The sequence below is a fragment of the Panthera pardus genome, unplaced genomic scaffold (assembly GCF_024362965.1).
Source record: "Panthera pardus isolate Hobbes unplaced genomic scaffold, ASM2436296v1 HiC_scaffold_21, whole genome shotgun sequence".
Lineage (NCBI taxonomy): Eukaryota > Metazoa > Chordata > Mammalia > Carnivora > Felidae > Panthera > Panthera pardus.
Window position 1 is genome coordinate 3,869,666 of NW_026526777.1, and position 27,946 is coordinate 3,897,611.

The window sequence follows — 27,946 nt, forward strand, 5'->3', positions numbered from 1 at the left end:
ACACCATCTGTCCTTTGGGATCCCAGTCCTGGCGTCATCCCACCTGCAGATCCCCTGGTGAGTTACAGCCATAATGTCAGTTGATTGGTACCATTTATTTGCTATCTCAGGGTTTCCGATACTCTGGAATGCATCCACGGTCCTTCATGGGAGCAACAACAACAACAACAACAAAACCATTGCGGAACAAAAGGTGAATCAGGCCCATCTCAGTCCAGAGGTTCAGTGTTCATCCAGAATTTGCAAAGACTTCAACGCTGTCATGATATGAACTTGCTACCCAGCTATGTTTATGCGTGAATAATGCAGAAAGTATGAGTAACCATTAACTTAATCAGTGAGGCAAAGTAGCCTAGTCATAGTTGAGAGGGCAACTTCCTTGATATATATCTAAGGAAAGATTCACATATTAATGACCTTCTACCTCTGTGGTACCTTCTACCTCCAAGTACCTCACTTACTAATGGGGTGAATGCTTCAGGCACTATTTAAACCCAGAAGGATTTCATAGCAGACTTGTCTGTACATATATGCAGGATGTCCAGTCAAGTGCGTAGCAGAGATAGATGCCTCTTTCAACATTTCATCCTAGAACTCTGAAAACAGGAAGTGAGGGATAAGTGGCCCAGTGATTCATCTTACTTCTACATCTGAACATTTTTGGAGGGAATATAATTTCTAAGGACCCGCACGTAAGTCTGCGGGACAACAAAGTTCTAACGTTGGCACTCCTTCCCTCTCCTGACATTTGTAACAAAAACCCTTAATTATATTTTTGCTCTGATTTTTCGTCTTGACTCAGTATTTACAGGAAGGAGGCTGTTTATTTTCTCTGACTAATGAAATCGAAAGCTAAGGACAAGGGAGGGAGGAGTCTCGGGATGGTTTCATAACCTCCCTCTGGGGGACAGCACAGTGAGAGGAAACCAAAACTAGTCAAGTTGTGACTCTACACAGTGCCATTTCTGATTGCTATCTTTCAAAAACATTTCTTTTTCCTGTGCCCTTCAGGAGATTATAATAGCTTGCAGTCCAGTCTCTAAGGGTTTTGCTGATTGATCTTTCTCCTCAAACAAAATAAGCAGTGATTCCTGCATTTCTGAAGAAGACCTCAAGATCTGGACTTGTGGGGAATTCCAGCAAGGTGAGAACCGTGGGCTTTCTGTTAAGAGATATTAGCTGAGCAGGAAACATCCAGGGGGCTTCGGTTATAAAGAATGGGGGGGGGGGGGGTGCTGGTTATCAACTACAGTCAGGAAAATGAAAACAGTAGCTTCGTTCTATTTTTTTTTAAGTTTGTTTATGTATTTTTGAGAGAAAGAGAGACAGTGAGAGTAGGGGAAGGGCAGAGAGAGAGGGAGAGAGAGAGAATCCCAAGCAGGCTCCATGCTGTCAGGTCAGAGCCCAAAGCAGGGCTCAAACTCATGAACCGTGAGATCATGACTTGAGCTGCAATCAAGAGTCACGTGCTTAACCGATTGAGCCACCCAGACTCTCCAACAGTAGCTTGATTCTAATCCTTTCCAGCTCAGGCAAAAAACAGACATTCTCATTCTACCACATCTGAGGCCTGAACAAAGGGAGATACATTTTGACTATAGAAGATATTAAAATCTATTCCTTAGGTGACTACTGGCATGAGTTATATTTAGAGAAACTGTTTAGTTTCCTTCCCTGGAAAGTGCACAGGAAATGTGGTGGCTGTGGCAGGGTCCCGGGCAAAAGTCAAGAGAGAAGCACAAGGAGGAAAGTATCATAATCTAATATGAAGTAAAACACACATCTGGATTTAAAGTTGATTGTATGGTATTATCCTAATCTTAGAAAACTCACATGCACGCATACACACACACACACAGAGCAGAAAAAAATTTCCTTTCCACAGACACAGTTATGCAAAAACATGGCTTCTTTACCTCTTGTAGACAGTTTAATTTTTATCTTATACTCCAGAGCCATTATTTTAGTTCCTTTTACTATTGCTTTCTGCCTTCCTCAAAATTACTGACTTTTTTCTAGTGGCAAGATGCAAGGGAGAGGGAGGGAGTCAGTTATACAGAGATTTCTATTGCCTGCTTGCAGAATTGCTGAGCAACTTTCTGGACGGCCTGTTATAATACTATTTCATTTGCTCTCGTTAGAGTGTGAGATTTTTCATGCTGATTTCAGAATTTGGGGTATGTTAGATAAACCTCGTTAATTATGTTTATTAATTGCGTTGGTCGGATTTTCTAAATCTGTACTGATTTCTTAAAATTTTATTTCGCAATTGCGAGATGCATTAAAATCATCACGCATAAAAACCGTGCCATTGTGAGGTTTTCGTCCCGTACGTCTGTCAAATTTACATACACAATGATATATACAGGTGTGTGTGGATGTATGGAGAGAAACATACGATATAATATACAAATATAATTTTTATATTATTATAGGCGAATCATGTTATGAAATAAATTACATAATATTTATAGCATTATAAAGGGATATCACAACAAAAATAATATATATTTTCGATTAGCAAGTAAATACACAATCACAACTGTGTTATTTCCCTGGGACGTCAGCTTTGTCATTGTGTTGTGCTTTGATGATATTTTTTTTATCTCCAGATCTATTTAAAGCTACACTAATGTAGATAAGCTGGTTTTCTCTTGGTTGCTCGTCGCATGATGAAATATTTGTCTTTTATCTCCCCACCTTTAAGTGATCTTTTGTTAACAATACATTGGCAGATTGTGTAAATGCCATTTGACTACACTTTCCGCTTAACTCGTTAAGGCCATTTCTGTGTCTGCTGATGATTAAGGGGTACAGTTTGGCTTCGGCCACGCTCGTTCCCGTTTCTGACACTTCTGAATGCTCTTTTCTCGTGCTTCTGTTTTTACGTATACCTTTATCTGATCCTTTAAGACAAATACATTAGCGAAAGGCCCCATTGGCTTTCCTCCCTTCCCCCGCCGTGGCGATATGCTTCCTGTCTCTCTCGTCTTTAGTCGAAGTTGCATTTCTTTGTAAGACAGAGGCACACCTCGCCAAGGTAGTCCTCGCTCTGGCTGGCAGTAGTTCTGGGCTCTATGTGTCATTTTTATTATCGAATATCATTTCCAATAGACGTTTCCTTATAGGTCTTTGTCGTACAAACCACAAGGCCTTGAATATCAGAAAATAGTTTCTGAGGCCCCCACATTTAAATATCAGTTTGGCCAGCTTGGAATTCTGCTCTCAAAATTATTCTGCCCTCCCTCTATGTAGACAGTACCTTTTCTGATACCCCCGGGGCTGCATCTGTTTTGAAATTCACAGTCAGGGCATTTCAGAAAGGCTATTTAGTGTACCTACTTTGAATACTGTAATATTAGAGGGCACCCGGGTGGCTCAGTCGGTTGGGTGTCTGACTTCGGCTCAGGTCATGATCTCATGGTTCATGAGTTCGAGCCCCACATGGGGTTCTCCGCTGTCAGCACAGAGCCTGCTTCAGATCCTCTGTCCCCCTCTCTCCCTGCCCCTCCCCTGCTCATGCTCTCTCTCCCTCTCTCTCAAAAACAAACAAACATTAAAAAAATAGAAACAAACAAACAAGACACAAAAACAAATACTGTAATACTAGAAACCCAAGAGGGGTCTGGATGGTTATTCTAAAATCAAACACACTAATATTTTGGAAATACAAAATGCACGTTCATATTTAAGAGGAATGAACAAAGATTAAACCTAGCCTCCTGTCACCTTATATCATATTATATCTTATTTTGCAAACGAATTATGTTGTCACACTCATATATACCACACACAACACAAAAATTTCATTTTAAACACTATTCAGCTTTGAAACAGATATGGAATTTGAACAAATACTATTTGAATATTACCCTGTTTCACTGTTGGTGGACAGCTTTGCTGTTGAGCGTCAGATTCAGGCTGCTCCTTGAATCTTTACAGGTAATCTGCTCTTCATTTCTGGAAGCTTTCAGAGTTTTTAGTTTGTTGTTAATGATCTTCAGTTCTGCTATAATCCATCTTGTGGATTTATCCTTCAATCCATGAGCCTGACCAATCCGAGGATCTCGTACCCTCGCAGGAAGGAATCATTCACAGCCCTGGGGATTTGAACATGCTAATTATACAGAAGCTACACAAACACACGGTGCCCGAATAAGAACAATTGATGAATTTAAACAGAAAAGTGGAATCCGTACCATGTACTGAGTGCCATAGAGGAAGTACGAGAGGTGCTAAAGGGGCCCAGAGGCAGGACCCTCGGTCCAACAGGGGGACTCTGGTGGCTTTTGGAAGACAAAGCCTCAGCGGAGTCCTGAAGGCTCCGAGGAATCAGTCGGAGGAAGAAAGGCAAGAGCAGCTTGTTAGGCAGCAGGGAGGGAATTAGCAAAGTCCTGATGCATGAAGAGGCGAGATGGGTTGTATATTTCTGGAGCATAAGCCGCAGGAATCACAAAAGACACAGATGTGTAAAAAAAAAAAAAAAAAAAAAAGATGCAGATTATTCAAGGCTCTCCAAGCTAGGGTGGGGAGCAAGAAAAATTTCAAAAACAAACCGGGGAATTCTTGGCGGCTGTCAAGTGGGACAGAGCCATGGCTGGATAGAGGGACATCTGGCTCTCCGAAAGAACTGTGCAGAGGAATTCAGCCTAGAAGGGTAAAATCAAGGAACTGCTAAATAATTGCACCAAAAAGTGCAGTGTTCCTGCTCTAGCCGGAGTGTAGAACTCCTGTGAGAGGACTACTAAATGGTCCCAGAAAAAAAATGCTGTGATTGTGCACGAGGCAGCAGGTAGAAGGCCAGCAGGGGACAAGGGCACAGAGGACACAGAGGACATGCCCAAGCCCCAGGGAGAGGGGACGCTAGAAGGACTGACTGGAGGAAGGCAGGTGGACATGGGCGGGTCCCTGGTGTGGAAGCGAGCGCCCCGGTGGCGGGGACAGTCACGGAGGGTGAGAGGCTGCGGTCCACTCGGCCATCAGAGAGGGTAACAGGGTCAGGAGCCAGCGAGCAGACATCCAGGGAGACACCGCAGCCCCAGTAGGGGACGGCCGCTGGGAACAGGTGCCCTGTGACACCGTACAGCCCACACTCCACGCACAGAAAACACTACCTCTTTCCAGACCTCCTGCCACCACACCCGCCCTGACCCAACACAACTGTCATTATTAAATGAAAAGACTTCCTTAGGAGTTCTGAATGCAGGGTGCCTGGGTGACTCCGTCGGTTAAGCGTCCGACTTCGGCTCAGGTCATGATCTCACAGTTTGTGGGTTCGAGCCCCGCGTCGGGCTCTGGGCTGACGGCTCGGCGCCTGGAGCCCACTTCAAATTCTGTGTCTCCCTCTGTCTGCCCCTCCGCCGCTTGCACTCTGTTTCTCGCATGGTCTCAAAAATAAATAAACATTTAAAAAAAATTTTTTTTTAAAAAAGAAGTTCCGAATCCAGCAGATCTCAACCCATTTTGCACAGTGATGCACCTGGTCTTTGTCACACACACTCAAGGACAACACCTTGACATGGGCCACTCACCCACATAGACACAACCAGGCTTTTAAATTGTTCCGATGAGGATGTAACGCCCTATGGTATTTTTCTCCTGCTTAGACAGACCTTGAGAGATGGAGACAGAATGCAAGAGAATTCTTCTGCTGAAAGGGCTTCAGCCCCTCAACGACGACCAGTTTAGCATGGTTAAGTCCCTGCTGGATTCTGATTTGGGGCTGACTCCAAAAATGAAAGAAGACTACAGCAAGGTCAAGATTGCTGACATGATGCACAAGAAATTCCAGGGGATTCTCTGTGTGAACAAACTCCTGAGGCTGCTCAAAGACATAGAAGGACTAGGAGACACTGTGAAAACTATTCAAAATGAGAAGAGAAAAGGTAATGCAGAGGAGCCCTCACTGTCCGTGTGCCCGCCCTCTGTGCCCAGCAGAGCCCTGGTGTCGGCACAGCGGGGAGATCCCTTTGCCAATTTACGACTCAGTTGCCCAGATGAGGTGGCCCTTCGAGCGCCAACAGGTTGACAGGTCGAACAATTCCTTTGCTACAAAGGGGGGCACTGTATTCTACAGGGTGTATTTGGGGGATGTGGGTAAAGAAAAAAAGCAGGAGCTGACGACAAAGGCTGAGGCTTCCCCCACATTACGATGGTTACAGGGTGACGACGAAATTAGGAAAAAATTGTGACTCTTAAAAATACTGCAAACGGTGCGTATACTGCTCCCTCACAATATTTATCCCACCGTTACTCTATTCCCCAGCAACAAACGTGAGGCAGTGCTTAAAGAAAAACTCATCTCTCGCAGATGTGAAAACATTGCCTCCCGTAAAATCACTGGATCGTAAAAACATATTTTGAAGAGTCAAGCATCACCAGTTTGTCACGTCACTAATTAGATCGGATTTCCTTTCTCTGCTTGCTGTAATTCAAATAGACCTTCCATAGGAGTTAACCCACCATCGGCATTTTGAAAACTTAATATTCTTAAAAGGAAAATATAGGATAAATGGGTTGGAAGAGGGTTTGACTGAGGTTCCCGGGAGTCCAGACGATGGAGGGGTGGGCTTGTGCCCGTGGGGAAGGAAGGAGACCACCCGAGACTGAGTCAGCACCTGTAGCCGGGCTGGCTGGTTGATGGACACAGGGGGGACAGAAACGCCAACTCAGACCCACAGGCATGAGCTCCGAGGAAACGGCGCCGAACGTGATGCAGTTGCCCTAGACCGGCTCCTTTGGATTTACCATGTTCTTTTTGCTGCCTCAGTTATGAAGAAGTACAAAACACAGGGACTGGCTCCAGTGAAGAAAAGAAAGCAGGAGGCGTCCAGTACTGACGAATCGACATCCACCGCAAACAAGGCTTCACGGCCAGTGGATGGTACACTTGTGTCGAAGGTAAGATGCAAAAGGTCCCGCTGAAGAAGCTTCCCCTATGGCTCTTCCCCTGATTAGCTTCCTGGGAGCACTTAGCTCTTCCTTCATTTCTCAACCTGCAAATAGAAGAATCAAGAAAAAAGGGATTCCAGGGGCAGAATGAAAATGAGGTTTGGAGTCAACAAATCCATAGTGAACAATCACCCACCCGTAGTTGGCCATCACCCGTTATGTTTCAGAACTGTGTTCACTATAACACGTGTGTATAACTCCGTGGGAAGGAGATGTGGAGTCAGGACCCCTCTTTACATGTGGGATAAAGGGAAGTCTCACCAGGAGGGCAGCTCACCAAAGAGACACAATTCAGTTCTAGATTTTCCAAATCCTGGTGCAGCATCCTTCGGGCCACAGGGAGGAGAGGAGATTCCCAGCTATTGTGTGAAACTCCCATCAATGTGGGCTGCACACCTCCCGTCATCTCTCAAGAGGACGGGCTCCATGTGGTCCCCTGGATTCCTGAAACAGAAGTTTTAGTATCCTTATAATCTAGTAATAAAAAACTGATTGGCTCAGTAGTAATAATGTTTTACCTCCAACTGCAAACCATTACCCAGAGGGTTGGGATCTACTTTCAGAAAAGGAAAACGAAAACCACAAGCAATGGTAAATCTAACAAGACACAGCCAACGCCGGAATGGGGTCAGCTTGGACAACCTGCAGTCACAGGTGCCCTGTCACCTACGAGCTCCTCTCAGCCTCCTCGGATGCCTCCATCAACCCCAGGCAGCAGTTTCTCAACCAAGGTACCGTCTTGCTCTTCCCCATACTTGTTCCTCTCTCTACAACATAGTACAGGAATCATCAGGACCTATAAAGAGCTTCTAGGTAACTCTCTACTATGTACAATTTCTTTAGATAACAATAATCACTCATTAGCTTATCAAATGCAGATAGTGAAATTTCAGTGTAGTAGAAACCCTTTGCTATTTGAAAGTATGCATTTTGAAATAATTCCGAATCTCAAGTGGGTTACCAACTTGGTGCAGGAGTAGGGGTAGGGGGTGGCCGGACCATTAACGATGAACACGGGAGGGTGTTTATACCCTGCATTCCTGTCTCCTTTTGTCCCTTTCCCCTTGGCTTATTGACCATACATCTGGATTCACTTCCAAAATTGGGGGCTCCCTCCCACATCATGTGTGTAAACATAAGCTATCTCGATGGTTTGGAATTCATGACTCTTGTCTTTTCACTGGCCCAGATACACCCACCTTCGGACCCCAGCCTGACTCCCTTCACCCCGGCAAGTCCTCACTGATGTGCCCCCAACAACACATCACATCTTCCCACTGCTGGCTGTCACGGGTCCTTTGATTTTTTTCCAGCATTTATCACCACTCTAATGAGTGTGAGTTCTCCTTTTATGGGACCATAACCTCAGGTTATAGGGGAAGAGCAGGCGAGGTGGAGAAGTGAGTGCACACGTGTGTATCCCCTCCCGCCTAGCGGACCTCTGTCCCACCCTGACATGACCACGGTGGTTGCCTACACTCGGGAGATATAATGTCCATTCTGCGGCAAATACCACAGGAATACCCACCCGAGGAATGAGCCAGGCAACACTTGAATCACTATTCTCTAATGTAGTTTGTCACCCAGGCCCCAAGCTGCCCTCTGACCCAGGCTGTACCCCGGCCCCAACACACACATAGCACTTGAGGACAAACTCCCTAAAGACATCTTTCTCAAGTTGTGTCTTGTGGATCCTACTATTGTCAGCACCAAAACTCATCATCCCTACCCAGTGTCCCCAGGACTTGTTCATGGGATGGAGCTAGCTACCTGTGCCTGTTGGATCCCAGGCCCAGATGGCCGCGGATGTGTCCTTCTCCAGTCACTGAAAACTCAGCCGCTGTGCCTCTGCTAGGACAATGACATATGTGCACATCTCAAGATAATTCTGCTTTGACCCTGCATCCTGGCTTGGGAGTGACAGATTCTCAGTCCCCACCTGCTTATATATGGGACACAGCCATTTCTATCCTGGGAGAATCCTCACACTGCCCTTAAACGTCTTAGAGAGCAGGGACCCCGGGAAGGCTCGTCTGCCGACTCAGCCTCTTCCCATAAACACACCATGCAGTCGGTTGTTCCACGGGGTCCAGCCACCTGCACAGGAAGCCTGCAAAAAATGGGTCCACCACTCCATCTCTGTCTCATTAGATGAGCAGGAAAGCCTTGCTCTGATTCATCACAGGGTCTCCCACCGATTTTCTTCAAGTGTGGGTTCTGTTCCTTTTGTTTCCCCAAAACCAGATGCAGGCAAATATTACCTTTGATTCCTGTGTTTCCAGAAGCAAACAGCTCAAAACATCATGTTTCAAGAACTAGAGAGGGTGAATAAGTGAAAAATCTGGAGAGGGAAAAAAATTCAATTATTATTTTTTCATATTATTCAATCAAAAATAATATATTCAGCATCTAGGGTTGCCTCGGTGGCTCAATCGGTAGAACATCCAACTCCTGATCTCTGCTCAGGTCATGACCTCACAGCTTCTGAGATCAAGCCCTACACTGGGCTCTGGGCTGAGAGTGAAGAGTCAACTTGAGATTCACTCTCTCCCCATCTCTCTGCCCCCTTACCCCACACATTCTCTTTCTTTCTCTCTCTCTCTCTCTCTCTCTCTCTCTCTCTCTCTCTCTTCTCTCTCTCTGTTTGCATTCTCGTTCTCTTGCACTTAAAATGAAGAAATAAACTTGAAAAAATATTTTCAGCATCTAAATCCTACTGCTATGACAGAAGCTTTCAGTGTCGCTGATTTTGAGGGAATATCAAGATAATGTTGTCTTGAGATAAATTGCTACCTATGGCAGAAGCAAATAGAGAGGCTACTTTAGGGAAGTATTTCCCACGCCATCAAGAGGGACCCACATACAACATGAGGCATCTGTAGATCAGAGCCGACCAAAATCTCTAAATAGAGCGTGAAATAGCAGTGACAAGGCCAACATGGCTGTGTATTGCCCACGTAGTGTGTTGGACCCCGGAACCTGTGTGCTCTGTGTCCATGATCTCATCTCGTCTTTATAACACCATTCGTTATTTATCACTCAGGGTGCTGCCATTAGGGCCATTTCGCCTCTGAGAAAACTGAGGTTCCTAGAGGTTAAACACATTCTGCAAAGGTCACACAGACAGTGAGTGTCAGAGCGTGAACACGTGAGCTCCTCATGGGCACATACAAAATCCACGTAGCTGTGTGGATGTTACAATATTTTTTTAATGCCTCTAATGTATGAATAACCAGAGTCATGGATGGACTTGTTTCCACAACCCTGGCTCTGTAGTCCTGCAAAAGAGGAATGAGGTGTGGAGGTTGGTCTGACGGTGTTCTAATCAGGAAGGCGCCTGCCAGAGGCAGGCATTCCAGAAGCTCCCTCATCTAAAAGTTTATCCACAAGTCACACTTGACAAACTAGTCAAATGGATGCTAAAAGTGATAAGAATAGTGGCACGGGCATCTCAGATGCAGGATGGTCCAAATGGGCTTTCGTTAGTGACAGTAAAGGTAGTCAAGACAAACGAGTTTACAGACTCTTTCTGCAATTCCTAGAACGATCATAAAAGTCCAGGTCCTGGGAAAGCCTGGGGGAAATCCTCATTGGGTTTGTCTGCCCTTGAGATCTCTGAGGGATTTAGTGGCCTGCTGCAGAATCCGGCCTCTGGAATGATGAACAGGGGGAATCTCACTGGCATGGAAAACAAAGCATTCACAGGGTTTCCTGAGCTGAAGGACAGGAGATAGGAACCAATGTGCTTATTTGCTGAAGCACAAGGCAGTGAAAAACTTGGCTAATGAAACATCCCGAAGTTCAGCCAAGTAGTTCTGAGACTGGTTTCCATTGGAGCCAGGTAGGGTTTTCTACCAGGCCACGATCCACGTGTCATCTTGAGGAGCTTGACATAGGGCCCTTGGAAGCAGAGGTGGAGGTAGAATTGCCTAGCATTCCAATGAAAGTTCAATCATCTGTGTGGTTAAAGTTTGCAGAGGGATGTTTGTACCCTGGTTGGGGTCCTAGCCAGAGAGCAGAAGGAGGTATCCTTCTGTGCTAGTATTCCAGATTGAAGATCCTGGTGTGTGTGTGTGTGTGTGTGTGTGTGTGTGCGTGCGAGAGAGAGACACACAGACAGACAGAGAGGAGGAAGGGGAGAGGAGAGTAAGCAGGAAAGTGGGAAAGTGAGAGAGAGAGAGAGAGAGAGAGAGAGAGAGAGAGAGAAATTGTGGCTCATCAGATATTGAAAACTATTGACCAAGGGAAAAAACTCCTTTCAGAAAAGAAAAACTAAAGCCACAAGCAGTGATAAATCGAAGACGATTCAGCCAACACCAGAATGGGGTCAGCTTGGACAACCTTCAGTCACAGGTGCCCTGTCACCTGCGAGCTTCTCTCAGCCTCCTCGGATGCCTCCACCAACCCCGCGCAGCAGTTTCTCGACCCAGGTACCGTCTTGCTCTTCCCCGTACTTGTTCCTCTCTCTACAACATAGCACAGGAATCATCAGGACCCGGAAAGAGCTTCTCAGCAATTCTCCTACTATGTAAAATTCATTACACAACAGTGACGCTAACCACAGCCGCTGTCTCTCTCCTATGACAGTGACATATGCACACACCTCAGGATAACACTATTTTTGCCACGCATATTGGCTTGGAAGTGACACTTTCAAAGTCCCCGTTGGCCTTCTCAGATGACTCCTTAAACAAATGACTCCCATGAGAATTTCTACTCCCATGAGCAAAGTTCTCCTGCCCTGAATCCTGCTTGGAGCACCGGGACCATAGAGGCTCATCGGCTCCCTCAGCCTCTTGCACATAAACACACATGTAGTGAATTCGTCCCTTGGGTCCAGCCGCCTGTACAGGAACAAAACAGGTGTCTGATTGTTCAGTCTTTTCTTCGTTAGGTGAGCACAAAAATCTTGCTCTGATTCATCATGGGGTCTCCCAATGATTTCTCTACCATGTGGGATCCGTTCAACTTTTATCCCGAAACCAGGCGTAGACCAGTTTTGCTCTTGATTCCGACAGCTACGTCTCTTCTAAACCGAACAGCTCAGGACATCGTGTTTCTACAACAGGGCAGGGTGATGAAGGAAATGAAATCAATTATTATTTTCTCATATTATCCAGTCAAAAAGAATATTTTCAGCATCTAGGGGTGCCTCGGTGGTTCATCCGATAGAACATCCAACTCCTGATCTCTGCTCAGGTCATGACTTCACAGCTTTTGAGATCAAGCCCTAGTTTGGGCTCTGGGCTGAGAGTGAAGAGTCGACTTGAGATTCACTCTATCCCCATCTCTCTGCCCCCTTACCCCACACATTGCCTCTGTCTCTCACTCTCTCACTCTCTCTCTCTCCTCTCTCTTTCTTTGCACTCTCGCTCTCTTCCACTTAAAATGAAGAAATAAACTTGACAAATTTTTTCAGCATCTAAATCCTACTCCTATCATAGAAGCTTTCAGTGTCACTGATTTTGAGGGAATATTAAGATAAGGTTGTCTTCGGATAAATTGCTACCTGTGGCAGAAGCGAATAGAGAAGCTACTTTAGGGAAGTATTTCCCATGCCATCAGGAGGGACTCACATACAACATGAGGCATCTGCAGATCAGAGCCGACCAAAATCTCTAAGTAGAGCGTGAAATAGCAGTGACAATGCCGACATGGCTGTGTATTGCCCACGTAGTGTGTTGGACCCCGGAACCTGTGTGCTCTGTGTCCGTGATCTCATCTCGTCTTTATAACAGCATTCATTATTTATCACTCAGGGTGCTGTCGTTAGGGCCATTTCGCCTCTGAGAAAACTGAGGTTCCTAGAGGTTAAACACGTTCTGCAAAGGTCACACAGACAGTGAGTGTCAGAGCGTGAACACGTGAGCTCTTCACGGGCACAAACCGAATCCACGTAGCTGTGCGGATGTTACAATGTTTTTTTAATGCCTCTAATGTGTGAAGAACCAGAGTCATGGGTGGACTTGTTTCCACAGCTCGGACTCTGTACTCCTGCAAAAGAGGAATGAGGTGTAGGGGTTGGTCTGACGGTGTTCTAATCAGGAAGCCGCCTGCCAGAGGCAGGCATTCCAGAAGCTCCCTCATCTACAACTTTATCCACAAGTCACATTTGCTGAACTAGTCAAATCAATGCTAAAAGTGATAAGAATGGTGTCACGTGCATATCGGATGCAGAATGGACCAAATGGGCTTTCATTAGTAAAAGGACAGGTAGTCAAGACAAATGAGTTTACAGGCTCTTTCCGCACTTTCTTACACAATCATAAAAGTCCATGACTTGGGAGAACCTGGGGGAAATCCTCATTGGGTTTGTCTGTCCCTGAGGTCTCTGGGGGATTTGGTGGCCTGGTGCAGAATCCGGCCTCTGGAATGCTGCCCTCGGCGAATCTCATTGGCATGGAAAACAAAGCATTCACAGGGTTTCCTGAGCTGAAGGACAGGAGTAGGAACCAATTTGCTTATTTGCCCAAGCACAAGGCAGTGAAAAACTTGGCTAATGAAACATCCCGAAGTTCAGCCAAGTAGTTCTGAGACTGGTTTCCATTGGAGCCAGGTAGGGTTTTCTACCAGGCCACGATCCACGTGTCATCTTGAGGAGCTTGACATAGGGCCCTTGGAAGCAGAGGTGGAGGTAGAATTGCCTAGCATTCCAATGAAAGTTCAATCATCTGTGTGGTTAAAGTTTGCAGAGGGATGTTGTACCCTGGTTGGGGTCCTAGCCAGAGAGCAGAAGGAGGTATACTAATATGTGATAGTATTCCAGAGTGAAGATCCCCTGGTGTGTGTGTGTGTGTTTGTGTGTGTGCACGTGAGAGAGAGAGAGAGAGAGACCGAGACAGAGAGAGAGACAAACAGAGAGATGAAAGGGAGAGGAGAGTGAGCAGGAGAGTAGGAAAGTGAGAGAGAGAGAGAGAGAGAGAGAGAGAGAGAGAGAGAGAGAGAGATTGTGGCTCATCAGATATTGAAAACTGTTGACCAGGGGAAAAACTACTTTCAGAAAAAGAAAACGCAAAACAAAAATTCAGCAAAATCTGAGATGATGCAGCCAACACTGGAATGGGGTCAGCTTGGACAACCTGCAGTCACAGGTGCCCTGTCACCTGTGAGCTTCTCTCAGCCTCCTCGGATGCCTCCACCAACCCCGGGCAGCAGTTTCTCAACCAAGGTACCGTCTTGCTCTTCCCCGTACTTGTTCCTCTCTCTACAACCTAGTACAGGAATCATCAGGACCTGTAAAGAGCTTCTCCGTAACTCCCTACTATGTATAATTTCTTTAGATAACAGTAATCACTCATTAACTTATCAAATACAGGTAGTGAGATTTCAGTGTAGTAGAAATCCTTTGCTATTTGAAAGTATGCATTTTGAAATAATTCCGAATCTCAAGTGGGTTACCAACTTGGTGCAGGAGTAGGGGTAGGGGGTGGCCGGACCATTAACGATGAACACGGGAGGGTGTTTATACCCTGCATTCCTGTCTCCTTTTGTCCCTTTCCCTTTGGCTTATTGACCATACATCTGGATTCACTTCCAAAATTGGGGGCTCCCTCCCACGTCATGGGTGTAAACATAAGCTATCTCGATGGTTTGGAATTCATGACTCTTGTCTTTTCACTGGCCCAGATACACCCACCTTCGGACCCCAGCCTGACTCCCTTCACCCCGGCAAGTCCTCACTGATGTGCCCCCAACAACACATCACATCTTCCCACTGCTGGCTGTCACGGGTCCTTTGATTTTTTTCCAGCATTTATCACCACTCTAATGAGTGTGAGTTCTCCTTTTATGGGACCATAACCTCAGGTTATAGGGGAAGAGCAGGCAAGGTGGAGAAGTGAGTGCACACGTGTGTATCCCCTCCCGCCTAGCGGACCTCTGTCCCACCCTGACATGACCACGGTGGTTGCCTACACTCGGGAGATATAATGTCCATTCTGCGGCAAATACCACAGGAATACCCACCCGAGGAATGAGCCAGGCAACACTTGAATCACTATTCTCTAATGTAGTTTGTCACCCAGGCCCCAAGCTGCCCTCTGACCCAGGCTGTACCCCGGCCCCAACACACACATAGCACTTGAGGACAAACTCCCTAAAGACATCTTTCTCAAGTTGTGTCTTGTGGATCCTACTATTGTCAGCACCAAAACTCATCATCCCTACCCAGTGTCCCCAGGACTTGTTCATGGGATGGAGCTAGCTACCTGTGCCTGTTGGATCCCAGGCCCAGATGGCCGCGGATGTGTCCTTCTCCAGTCACTGAAAACTCAGCCGCTGTGTCTCTGCTAGGACAATGACATATGTGCGCATCTCAAGATAACTCTGCTTTGACCCTGCATCCTGGCTTGGAAGTGACAGATTCTCAGTCCCCACCTGCTTATATATGGGACACAGCCATTTCTATCCTGGGAGAATCCTCACACTGCCCTTAAACGTCTTAGAGGGCAGGGACCCCGGGAAGGCTCGTCTGCCGACTCAGCCTCTTCCCATAAACACACCATGCAGTCGGTTGTTCCACGGGGTCCAGCCACCTGCACAGGAAGCCTGCAAAAAATGGGTCCACCACTCCATCTCTGTCTCATTAGATGAGCAGGAAAGCCTTGCTCTGATTCATCACAGGGTCTCCCACCGATTTTCTTCAAGTGTGGGTTCTGTTCCTTTTGTTTCCCCAAAACCAGATGCAGACAAATATTACCTTTGATTCCTGTGTTTCCAGAAGCAAACAGCTCAAAACATCCTGTTTCAAGAACTAGACAGGGTGAATAAGTGAATAATCTAGAGAGCAAAAAAAAAATCAATCATTATTTTTAAAATATGCATATAAAAATAATATTTTCAGCATCTGGGGTCCCTCCGTGGCTCAATTAGTAGAACATTCAACTCCTGATCTCTGCTCAGGTCATGACCTCACAGCTTCTGAGATCAAGCCCTACACTGGGCTCTGGGCTGAGAGTGAAGAGTCAACTTGAGATTCACTCTCTCCCCATCTCTCTGCCTCCCTACCCCACACGTTCTCTCTCTCTCTCTCTCTCTCTCTCTCTCTCTCTCTCTCTTCTCCCCTCTCTCTCTTTCTTTGCATTCTTGCTCTCTTCCACTTAAAATGAAGAAATAAACTTGAAAAAATATTTTCAGCATCTAAATACTACTGCTATCATAGAAGCTTTCAGTGTCACTGATTTTGAGGGAATATCAAGATAAGGTTGTCTTGAGATAAATTGCTACCTATGGCAGAAGCAAATAGAGAGGCTACTTTAGGGAAGTATTTCCCACGCCATCAGGAGGGACCCACATACAACATGAGGCATCTGCAGATCAGAGCCGACCAAAATCTCTAAGTAGAGCATGAAGTAGCAGTGACAATGCCGACATGGCTGTGTATTGCCCACGTAGTGTGTTGGACCCCGGAACCTGTGTGCTCTGTGTCCGTGATCTCATCTCGTCTTTATAACAGCATTCATTATTTATCACTCAGGGTGCTGTCGTTAGGGCCATTTCGCCTCTGAGAAAACTGAGGTTCCTAGAGGTTAAACACGTTCTGCAAAGGTCACACAGACAGTGAGTGTCAGAGCGTGAACACGTGAGCTCTTCACGGGCACAAACCGAATCCACGTAGCTGTGCGGATGTTACAATATTTTTTTAATGCCTCTAATGTATGAATAACCAGAGTCATGGATGGGCTTGTTTCCACAACCCTGGCTCTGTAGTCCTGCAAAAGAGGAATGAGGTGTGGGGGTTGGTCTGACGGTGTTCTAATCAGGAAGCCGCCTGCCAGAGGCAGGCATTCCAGAAGCTCCCTCATCTAAAAGTTTATCCACAAGTCACACTTGACAAACTAGTCAAATGGATGCTAAAAGTGATAAGAATAGTGGTACGTGCATATTGGATGCAAGATGGTCCAAATGGGCTTTCGTTAGTAAAAGTAAAAGTAGTCCAGACAAATGAGTTTACAGACTCCTTCTGCATTTCCTTAAATGATCATAAAAGTCCAGGTCCTGGGAAAGTGTGGGGGAAATCCTCATTGGGTTTGTCTGCCCTTGAGATCTCTGAGGGATTTGGTGGCCGGGTGCAGAATCTTGCCTCTGGAATGATGAACAGGGGGAATCTCACTGGTATGGAAAACAAAGCATTCACAGGTTTTCCTGAGCTGAAGGACAGGAGTAGGAACCAATTTGCTTATTTGCTGAACCATAAGGCTGTGAAAAATATGGTGGAGAAAACATCCCGAAATTCAGTCAAGTAGTTCTGAGACCCATTTCCATTGGAGCCACAAAGGGTTTTCTACCAGGCCACGATTCATGTGTCATCTTGAGGAGCTTGACATGGGGCCCTTGGGAGCAGAGGTGGAGGTAGAATTGCCTAGAATTCCAATGAAAGTTCAATCATCTGTGTTGTTAAAATTTGCAGAGGGATGTTTGTACCCTGGTTGGGGTCCAAGACAGAGTGGAGCAGGACGTATCCTATATGTGCTAGTATTCCAGAGTGAAGATCCTCAGGTGTGTGTGTGTGCAGAGAGAGAGAGAGAGAGAAAGAGAGAAAGGGGAGGAAGGGAAGAGGAGAATGAACAGGAGAGTGGAAAAGTGAGAGAGAGAGAGAGAGAGAGAGAGAGAGAGAGAGAGATTGTGACTCATCATATATTGAAAACTATTGACCAAGGGTAAAACTACTTTCAGAAAAAGAAAACGCAAAACACAAATACTGCAAAATCTGAGACGACGCAGCCAACGCCAGAATGGGGTCAGCTTGGACAACCTGCAGTCACACGTGCCCTGTCACCTGCGAGCTTCTTTCAGCCTCCTCGGATGCCTCCACCAACCCCGGGCAGCAGTTTCTCGACCCAGGTACCGTCTTGCTCTTCCCCTACTTGTTCCTCTGTCTACAACATAGCACAGGAATCATCAGGAAGTGAAAAGAGCTTCTCAGCAATTCTCCCACTATGTAAAATTCATTACACAACAGGGACAATAACCACAGCCGCTGTCTCTCTCCTATGACAATGACATATGCACACAGCTCAGGATAACACTACTTTTGCCAAGCATCCTGGCTTGGAAGCGACACTTTCAAAGTCCCTGTCGGCCTACTCAGATGACTCCTTAAACAAATGACTCCCATGAGAATTTCTACTCCCATAAGCAATGTTCTCCTGCCCTGAATCCTCCTTGGAGGCCAAGGTCACGGAGGCTCATCAGCTCCCTCAGCCTCTTGCACATAAACACACATGTAGTGAATTCCTCCCTGGGGTCCAGCCACCTGGGCAGTAACAAAACGGGTGTCTGATTATTCGGTCCTTTCTTCATTAGGTGAGCACAAAAATCTTGCTCTGATTCATCATGGGGTCTCCCAATGATTTTCTCTACCAAGTGGGATCCGTTCAACTTTTACCCCGAAACCAGGCGTAGACCAGTTTTGCTCTTGATTCCTACAGCTACGTCTCTGCTAAAGCAAACAGCTCAGGACATCGTGTTTCCACAACAGGGCAGGGTGATGAAGGAAATGAAATCAATTATTATTTTCTCATATTATTCAGTCAAAAAGAATATTTTCAGCATCTAGGGGTGCCTCAGTGGCTCAACCGATAGCACATCCAACTCCTGATCTCTGCTCAGGTCATGACCTCACAGCTTTTGAGATCAAGCCCTAGTTTGGGCTCTGGACTGACAGTGAAGCGTTGACTTGAGATTTGCTCTCTCCCTACCTCTCTGCCCCCCTTACCCTACACGTTCCCTCTCTCTTTCACTCTCTCTCTCCTGTCTCTCTCTCTCTTTGCATTCTCACTCTCCCTCACTTAAAATGAAGAAATAAACTTGAAAAAATATTTTCAGCATCTAAATACTACTGCTCTCATAGAAGCTTTCAGTGTCACTGATTTTGAGGGAATATCAAGATAAGGTTGTCTTGGGATAAATTGTTATCTATGGCAGAAGCAAATAGAGAGGCTACTTTAGGGAAGTATTTCCCACGCCATCAGGAGGGACCCACATACAACATGAGGCATCTGTAGTTCAGAGCAGACCAAAATCTCTAAGTAGATCATGAAAAAGCAGTGACAATGCCAACATGGCTGTGTATTGCCCACGTAGTGTGTTGGACCCCGGAACCTGTGTGCTCTGTGTCCATGATCTCATCTCGTCTTTATAACAGTATTCGTTATTTATCACTCAGGGTGCTGTCGTTAGGGCCATTTCGCCTCTGAGAAAACTGAGGTTCCTAGAGGTTAAACACGTTCTGCAAAGGTCACACAGACAGTGAGTGTCAGAGCGTGAACACGTGAGCTCTTCACGGGCACAAACCGAATCCACGTAGCTGTGCGGATGTTACGATATTTTTTTAATGCCTCTAATGTGTGAAGAACCAGAGTCATGGATGGACTTGTTTCCACAGCCAGGCTCTGTACTCCTGCAAAAGAGGAATGAGGTGTGGGGGTTGGTCCGACGGTGTTCTGATCAGGAGCCGCCTACCAGAGGCAGACATTCCAGAAGCTCCCTCATCTACAACTTTATCCACAAGTCACACTTGACAAACTAGTCAAATGGATGCTAAAAGTGATAAGAATAGTGGCACGTGCATATTGGATGCAGGATGGTCCAAATGGGCTTTCGTTAGTAACAGTAAAGGTAGTCAAGACAAACGAGTTTACAGACTCTTTCTGCAATTCCTTAAATGATCATAAAAGTCCAGGTCCTGGGAAAGCCTGGGGGAAATCCTCATTGGGTTTGTCTGTCCCTGAGATCTCTGAGGGATTTGGTGGCCTGGTGCAGAATCCGGCTCTGGAATGATGAACGGGGAATCTCACTGGCATGGAAAACAAAGCATTCACAGGGTTTCCTGAGCTGAAGGACAGGAGATAGGAACCAATGTGCTTATTTGCTGAAGCACAAGGCAGTGAAAAACTTGGCTAATGAAACATCCCGAAGTTCAGCCAAGTAGTTCTGAGACTGGTTTCCATTGGAGCCAGGTAGGGTTTTCTACCAGGCCACGATCCACGTGTCATCTTGAGGAGCTTGACATAGGGCCCTTGGAAGCAGAGGTGGAGGTAGAATTGCCTAGCATTCCAATGAAAGTTCAATCATCTGTGTGGTTAAAGTTTGCAGAGGGATGTTTGTACCCTGGTTGGGGTCCTAGCCAGAGAGCAGAAGGAGGTATCCTTCTGTGCTAGTATTCCAGATTGAAGATCCTGGTGTGTGTGTGTGTGTGTGTGTGTGAGTGTGTGTGTGACGGAGAGACATAAAGACAAAAAGAGAGAGAGAGGAGAGTGAGAGAGAGGGAGAGGTGAAGGAAGAGAGGGATTGTGGTTCACCTGATACTGACAACTAACCAGGGAGAAAAAAACTATTTTCAGAAAACAGAAACCCAAACCATAAAAACTGAAAAATTTGAGATGATGCAGCCAATGCCGGAATGGGGTCAGCTTGGACAACCTTCCGTCACAGGTGCCCTGTCACCTGCGAGCTTCTCTCAGCCTCCTCGGATGCCTCCATCAACGCCGGGCAGCAGTTTCTCAACCAAGGTACCGTCTTGCTCTTCCCCATACTTTTTTCCGCTGTCTACAACATAGTACAGGAATCATCAGGACCTGTAAAGAGCTTCTCAGCAATTCCCTACTATGTATAATTTCCTTACATAACAAAAGTCACCTGTTAGCTTATTAAATGCAGGTGGTGAGTTTTCAGTGTAATAGAAAGTGTGTATTTTGCTATTTGAAAGTGTGTATTTTGAAATAATTCCTGATCTCAAGAGGGTTACTGACTTAGTGCAGGAATGAGAATAGGGCGTGGTCAGACCACTAAAGATGAACACAGGAGGAAAATATGAACGATTGCATGTAACTCGTCTCCTGTCTCCTTTCGTCCCTCTCCTCTTGGCTTATTGACCACATTTCTGGATTCTTTTCCAGCATTAGGGGCTCCCTCCCACGTCCAATGTGTATACAAAAGATATTTCTCTGGTTGGGAATTCATTACTCCTGTCTTTTCACTGACCCAGAAACACCCACCTTCAGACATCAGCCTGACTGCTTCCCCTCCCCACCGGGCAGGTCCTCACCGACGTGCCTCCAACAATACATCACATCTTTCCTCTGCTCGATTTCACGAGTCCCTTTATTTTTCTTTTCCAGCATTTATCACCACTATAATGAGTGTACCTTCTCCTTTTATGGGAGAATAACCTCAGATTCTAGAGAAAGACTAGACTAGAATGGAGAGGCAAGTGCACAGGCAGGCATGCCCTCCCGCCTAGCTCACCTCCGTCCCACCGTGACATGACCATGGTGGTTGCCTACCCTTGGGGGTAGAGTATTGGCTTGGAAGTGACTTTCTATGGAAGTGACTTTCTATGTCCCCATCTGCCTATACGTGAGACACAGTCACTTTTCCTCCTGTCAGAATCCTTCTGCTGCCCTGAACCCTCCATGGAGCACCAGGACCCCAGGAGGCTCTTCTGTGCCTTAGCCTCTTACACATAAACACACCATGGACTCAGTGCTTCCCTGGGGTCTGACCACCTGCACAGGAGGCCTTCAAAAAGGTGTCTGACCTTTCAGTCTGTGCTTCATTAGGTGAGAATGAAAGCCTTGTTGCTATTCATCACGGGGACTCCCAACAATTTTCTCTAGGGTGTGCGTTCTGTTTGCTTTTTGGGTTCAAAGCCAGAAACAGATCACTATCACCTTCAACTTCTGCTATGATGAAGGGAGTAGCACAGAAAAGCATGATTTATGAACAAGGTGGGAAGTGGAGAATATACTCTGAGAGAAAATGACCTGTTCATGCTTTCAGAATATTATCCAAACCAATATTTCCTCAGCCTCCAAGCCCCACTCTTGTCATGCCAGTTTATGATAACTGAGTTTTAAAAGGCAATAGCTCAGCATGATCCTGTCAATGAGATTACTGAGTATATGTGGCTTACCCAAATGGAGAAATTTCTTTTATAAGGCTCTCCCTCTAACAAAGATTCCACCAACAGGGTCAACACAAAGCATGAAATATCTGTTTATCGGAGCAGACTACAGGCCTCTGAAAAACCATGGAAAGACTGTGCTGACGACATTTCTGCGCACTAGGCATTTACTTGGTGCTGGGTTCAAATCCAGGCTTTGCGATCTAAAGCTTTAACATTTAGGGGAATTTTTATTCTCTTTGTAGAGCTTTTTCTATGCTGCTGTTTTTTAGAATCATTGGGTTCAAATAATTCTATGCCAAGGAAGCATGTTTTCAGAAGGCTCATTCTTCTGCTGTTCAAGTCTGGAGCCAGAACATTTCTAAATCAGGGAAGTTCATGAGCTTCTCCAGTGATTGCTTAACTAATCTCTTTTGAGCACAGCCCTTCTTGGAAAAGGGCTCACGGTTTCCCTCTTTCAATTGTGACATCTACCGGGACTGGTTCCAGATGAAATCTGTGGTTTCTGACTAGAGCCGCTCCCTGCCAGTGCTGTTAGGGTGATTTATTTTCTTCCTTACTGCTATCTTACTTTGCTCACTAAAATGCTGATTGGTAAATTAAGATAATATATTTATCTTCATGTCTAATGGGAATCCCTTCACAACAGCATGGCTATTTTCCTCTTCTTCTATGCTCTCCAGAGCTCTCCTCAGAGAAATGTTGTTTTGTTGTTGTTTTTTTATCTTGGGTTAATGCCTTTAACAGAAAAAATAATATTCCTCCCAAATGTATGAAACGATGAAGAAAATAAGTACAATTACATGTAATTCTTCCATGTCTTCCACTAGCTACCTTATACTAGGTCAGCTGTCTCTCTCTAGCTCATTTTTTCCCCCAAATCCATCCAATCTGAGCCTTTCTGGAGGCTCAACATTAAGCTTAAGGTGGCTGTCACTAGAAAGGACCGTGTATTCCCTTTCTTAACTGGGCCACTTTCTGATGTGTACTTCCAAGTAGAAACCAAGATTGAAGTCTGTACCTACAAAAGCTTCCAGAGAAGAGGGTTTACAGACATGCGCCAAGGAAGTGATGGTGCTGAAAGCCACAGAGCCATTCGCATATGACGTCATAGACGAGGAGAGAAAGATGTTTCACGCCACTGTGGTTACTGAGAGCCAGTTCTTTCGAGTGAAGGTTTTTCATGTCGGCCTGAAGGACAAGTTCATACCAAAGAGAGTCATCACCTTAGCAGATTATATTGGCCGCAACGGGTTCCTGGAGGTGTACAATGTCTCTTCTGTGTCTGACGTCAGTGCTGACCGAAAGATGGAGGTCTCAAGCAGACTGATCCAAAATGCAAATGCAACTCCTAAAATCAAGGATCTTCACTCGGAAGAGCCAGGAACATTTGTGAGTGGGGTGTATCAGGTGCATAAGGTAAGCCCACACCACTGTTTTGTACTATTTCACCTATAACCCCCGAATTTAAAGGTCTGAACTTGCCAACTGGAGTTTGGTTCACTTCTGAAACACGGGAACTCAAGGCTCCAATGGCCAGGGTAGTTGGGTAGAATCTTCCCACTTCAGGATAAGGGCTAGAAAAACTCTTCACATTCCTCTTCCGAAGGCAATGCCATGTAAGTTCTACAGAAAGAGATTTCCCCAAATCCTTGGTATTTGGCAGATGCTATGATCCATTCACAGGTACTCTGGTCCAGAACAGTGCAGACTTTCTATCAGTACACACATCCTTATGATTTTGTTTGAGTTCTGTCTCATCCCTTTCAGTGACAGCTTAACTTGATTGTGAATAAAGAATTGCCCTCCCAAACTTGGATGCTGGTTGTGACAACCAGAGTAGGAAATCGACAGATGGCTCTGCCCTGAAACGCAGCTTGTTCCTTCTACCTGTGTTGTCTCCTGTGCCCTCTGTGTGAGTGGCTGTGCACACAGGTGCATTTGCAGAATTAATGAGTACAGTGAGCGAGAAGGAACCTAGAACAATGGGACTAGATGATCGAGATTCTGGATTTGGGCAGATTGGGAAGAGGGAGTAGAGAATGGACAGGAAAGAAGTACAGACTGAAATGACATAATCCACTTAATGAGAATTAGCGGCAATCCTTCTCAGACTCATAAGGAGAATCCTCTGAACAAAACATCTTAAGCTATGTGTTACTCCTCCTTCCAGACCTCCAGTTCATATTAACCTGTCAGAGACAAAAGTTTCCACCCACACCCTGTGTTTCTCATGGACGTGGAACCTGATCCATTCTGAGGAGGAGCATGCTGATTTTCTTTTGCAGAAAATGGTGTTGGATCAATGCATCACTTTGTATGAAATACAAGATGATACGGGGAAGATGAACGTCTTGGTGTATGGACGACTGACCAAAGTCAACTGTGAGGAAGGCGATAAACTCACACTCATCTGCTTTGAACTAAGCGGGGATACAAGACAGCTGAGATCTGTAACTCACAGCTTCATCAAGGTGGGGACTTCTGGGGAATAGCATTCTTCCAATGTGGAAGACTTATGACTGCCCTTTCTATCATTCTTTCTTTCTTTAAAGAAGGAGGTTTTGAATTGTGTTGGAGAGAGAAACCCCAGAGAAGACTTCAAAGGATATAATACCTAGCTAACTATTACAAAATTGGTTGAATGCATCAAAGCAGGGAGATTATGTAGTAAATTTGGGCTTCATTAAGGCCGATGTCTTTCAAAACCTAGCTCTGTGATTTTCTAACTGCTGGTGAAGTTTAGCACCAGAAACTTCAGGTTCATCGGTTTTAATATGGGGGAAATGCCATCTATCCCAGAGGAAGGCAAACAGAGCTCACACCAGACCTAGATGATCAAGAGTGCCCCTGAGTGCCTCAACACAAAGTAACTTGCCTTTAATGAGATACACAGACTGGTCTACACAGAGAGTATTGGTCCTCCAGGACTAAGTCCATGCTCTTTGTCCACGTGAGATTGTGGGAAGACCCTCAAAGGCTAGTACCAGAGTGAAGTAGATCAAAGATGGACACATCCAGACCCACAGCAAGGCCCAGACTCTTAGACATCTCCAGTTCTGAGTCTTTCAAACCTTCCAGCCTTTCCATTCCAGACTCAGTCCCTCCTCCCACCTGCCTTCCCCGTGAGAACCGTCCCTTCAGCTCTTGGCATCGAGTACACCTGCTCCTTCCTCTCTCTCCTGCCCTTCCATGTGCATTCATGCTGTGGGTGAGTGACTATCTCACTTTAGGGTCTCAACCAATGTGGGAGGTGACCCAAAGGACAGGAATTCATGGAAGGGGACAGGGGAGAGTGAGAAGAACCTTACGACAACGGGATGCAACTGGTGGTTGGAGGACAGTGTCAGTGCAGAGAGAAAGTCAGAATTAGCTACATCTCACCTGCTCTAACTTCAGTTCTTTCTTCTTCAAGGTCATCAAGCCCAGGAAAAACAAGAAACAACAACTCAATCCTGATTTGGATATGAAAACCCCAGCATAACGTCCTTCTAAAAACCTGGATGCCATTAACGATGTACATGGAAATAAAATCCAGATACAGAAAAGCTATATATGTCCACGATAGAAATTCAGTGATAGGTATACCAGCCGTTAATTCTAGGAAATAGAGTGTTAATGGAGACTTTTTATTTTCTTTTTATATTTTTCTGTGCCATCCTAATGCCATATTTTGCATGTATAATTTTTATAATTTGGGAAAAAATAATAAACTCGTTTTGCTAAAGGCGTGCTAGAATAGAAGTCTAATTCATTTGGTGCGTTGCTTACAAGTGAATCGTTTACAGAGAGGGAGGCAAACCATAAAAGACTCTTAAATACAGAAACAAACTGAGCGTTGCTGGATGGGAGTTGGGGGGGAGGGTGGCCTAAATGGGTGATGGACTGTAAAGGAGGGCACTTGTTGGGGTGAGCACTGGGTATTGTACGTAAGTGATGCATCACTCAGTTCTACTCCTGAAACCTTTACTGCACTAGATATTAAGTAATTTGGATTTAAATTTAAAAAATAAAGAGGAAAAGAAAATAATACGAAAAAACAAAAGCAAACATGTGTAACTTGCAGATCAGGTTGGAGCACACAGGCCCCAAGCAATATTCGCATTTATGCTTTGGGTGCGACCTCGACAAAGGAAGGCTGGGGTCAAGAACAGGCGTGTTGAACGGGCTGTGCCCTGCTCAGAGACACCCTGCTGAGGGCGCACGTCAGCACAGAAATTCTCTGCGCTGCAGTTGCTAAGCCCTGTTTTCCTAGGAAACGATTGCTGTCGCTCGGAAGGATGGGAGTCGATTCCGAACTGGTGCCCCTGAGCGGGCATAACGCCTAATTGTTCCGCCAAATAAGTCACCTCCGGGCAATCTGCAGGAAGACACGTACGTGTTGCCTGTGGTTCTAGCCCCGTGTGATGCGGCTTGCCTGGCTGCGTTCCTTTACTCAAGGCCCAACAGCTTGGTGGCTCTCCAGCCATGTGTCCTGGCTCTCATGCTGCCCCTGCGTGGATTCCAGCGGGAAGTTGCCTCGGGCAGAGACCCCCTCGCTTCAGGCAAGCGCTGAAGAACCATTCACGTACTGTGGAGTTCAGTGGCAGGAAGGACGTATCCAAAACCGGACGTTTACAATCGATTTCTTGACCACATACTCGCTTCCTGGTGCTTTGCAATTATTTTGTGTCACTTAATCTCCAGCCTAGCTCTAGATGGTTGAGAGTTTTCGCCTTTTCACTCTCCTAACGTGAGAAAAACAGGGAAGAGAAAGGTGAAATCACTTCCCTAATGATACTCGGGTGGTCAGTCGCTGTCCCTGATGGAGAATCAGGCCGTGGTCCCGGTTGGGGTAGGTGTGTTAGGGGGAGGGGAGCGAGGATCAGGCGGAACTTGAGAAGAATGGAATGAGGGGTCTCCCTCCGCGAAGGTCCAAGGCTGTTCATGTGCAACTGATCTAGGAAACGAGGCATTACAGGTGTGCCTTTATGGTTTGGGGCCCAGGTCCCTGGAAAGATAATGAGTGGTTCTCCCCTGTACGGCTTCCTTTCTGAATGCGTGTCTTTTATTCTGGGAGGCTTAGATGCCAAGAGTAATGTGTATACTTAAAAAAATCCTGCACAATGCCAACCTAATAGCATTCATATCATTTGGGGCATTTGGGGAAAATCAGAGTTGGAAGGAAGTTAGAAGTTCTAGAATCCCATTTTTCCCTCCGCCATGTGAAAACTGAAGTTTTCACTGAAGAGAGATTGAGGGAAGTCATCAAGATCATAACGTCCCTCAGCTAGTTGGGGAACGGATGTCATGCAGAGAAGATGTCGCCAACTGCTGAAACTTCCTCCACCTCAGACCTGATCTATGGACCCTAAGGATCAGGATGGCTTCACACAGAAATGATGTTTGTATTCTGAGCTACATACTCATCGTCTTCACCTTCTTTCTCTTATGTAAGAGTCTTATGTCATGATCTCACGGTTTGTGAGTTCGAGCCCCATGTTGGGCTCCGTGCTCATAGCTCCGAGCCTGGAGCCTGTTTCAGATTCTGTGTCTCCCTCTCTCTCTGACCCTCCCCCGTTCATGCTCTGTGTCTCTCTGTCTCAAAAATAAATAAACATTAAAAAAATTTAAAAAAAATAAAATCCTTGATCCAGGTTTGTGGTTCTTTTTTAAAAAAAGTTTCATGGTGGGGTGCCTGGATGGCTCAGTCAGTTAAACGTCCAACTGAGGTCATGATCTCGCATTCGTGCATTCAAGCCCGGCATCAGGCTCTGTCAGGCTCTGTGCTATGTCTCCCTGTCTCTCTGCCCCTCCCCCATTTATTTAGTATAAAAAAATGGGTGCTTATTCCAGAAAAATCAAAAATCACAATCAAAAGAGTATTAAAAAACCTCCACAATTTTATCTTCCTATGTAGTACCTATTTTCCATTTTTTTAAATTAAGGTATAATATTCATACAGTAAACTTCAGTTACTAGTGCAAAGTTCTTTGGGTTTTTACCAATGCGTGCAGGTGTTTTACCACTAGAAAATCAATAGATAGGACACAGTGTCAACTCTTCCCCCAATTCCAAGCTCCTAACCACCACTGATATCGTTTCTCTTTT

At 45.7% G+C, this 27,946-nt stretch overlaps 1 protein-coding gene across 8 annotated transcripts; it reads left to right on the forward strand.

Annotated features, from left to right (window-relative positions):
- Positions 1–904: 904 nt before the first annotated feature.
- LOC109257229 (pyrin and HIN domain-containing protein 1) lies at positions 905–25,585 on the forward strand. 8 transcript variants are annotated; one of them, XM_019433194.2, is made up of 12 exons: positions 906–1,144; positions 5,607–5,885; positions 6,770–6,900; positions 7,515–7,682; positions 11,214–11,381; positions 13,934–14,119; positions 17,626–17,793; positions 20,295–20,462; positions 22,856–23,275; positions 24,145–24,330; positions 24,952–25,067; positions 25,272–25,585. In XM_019433194.2, exons 2-12 carry the CDS (start codon positions 5,621–5,623, stop codon positions 25,324–25,326), a joined length of 2,031 nt encoding a protein of 676 aa, XP_019288739.2. In that variant the 5' UTR covers positions 906–1,144; positions 5,607–5,620; the 3' UTR covers positions 25,327–25,585. The 8 variants fall into 8 exon arrangements, with proteins under 8 accessions (XP_019288748.2, XP_019288739.2, XP_019288743.2 ...); XM_019433198.2 differs by having other exon boundaries at positions 24,145–24,250; positions 24,938–25,067; XM_019433196.2 differs by having other exon boundaries at positions 13,952–14,119.
- The last annotated feature ends 2,361 nt before the right edge of the window (positions 25,586–27,946 follow it).

Coding starts and splice junctions, on each gene's coding strand:
- LOC109257229 (XM_019433194.2), top strand. CDS start 5,621: ATGGAGACAGAATGCAAGAGAATTCTTCTGCTGAAAGGGCTTCAGCCC. Junction 6,901..7,514: donor ATGGTACACTTGTGTCGAAG/GTAAGATGCAAA, acceptor ATCTACTTTCAG/AAAAGGAAAACGAAAACCAC. Junction 24,331..24,951: donor TAACTCACAGCTTCATCAAG/GTGGGGACTTCT, acceptor TTTCCATTCCAG/ACTCAGTCCCTCCTCCCACC.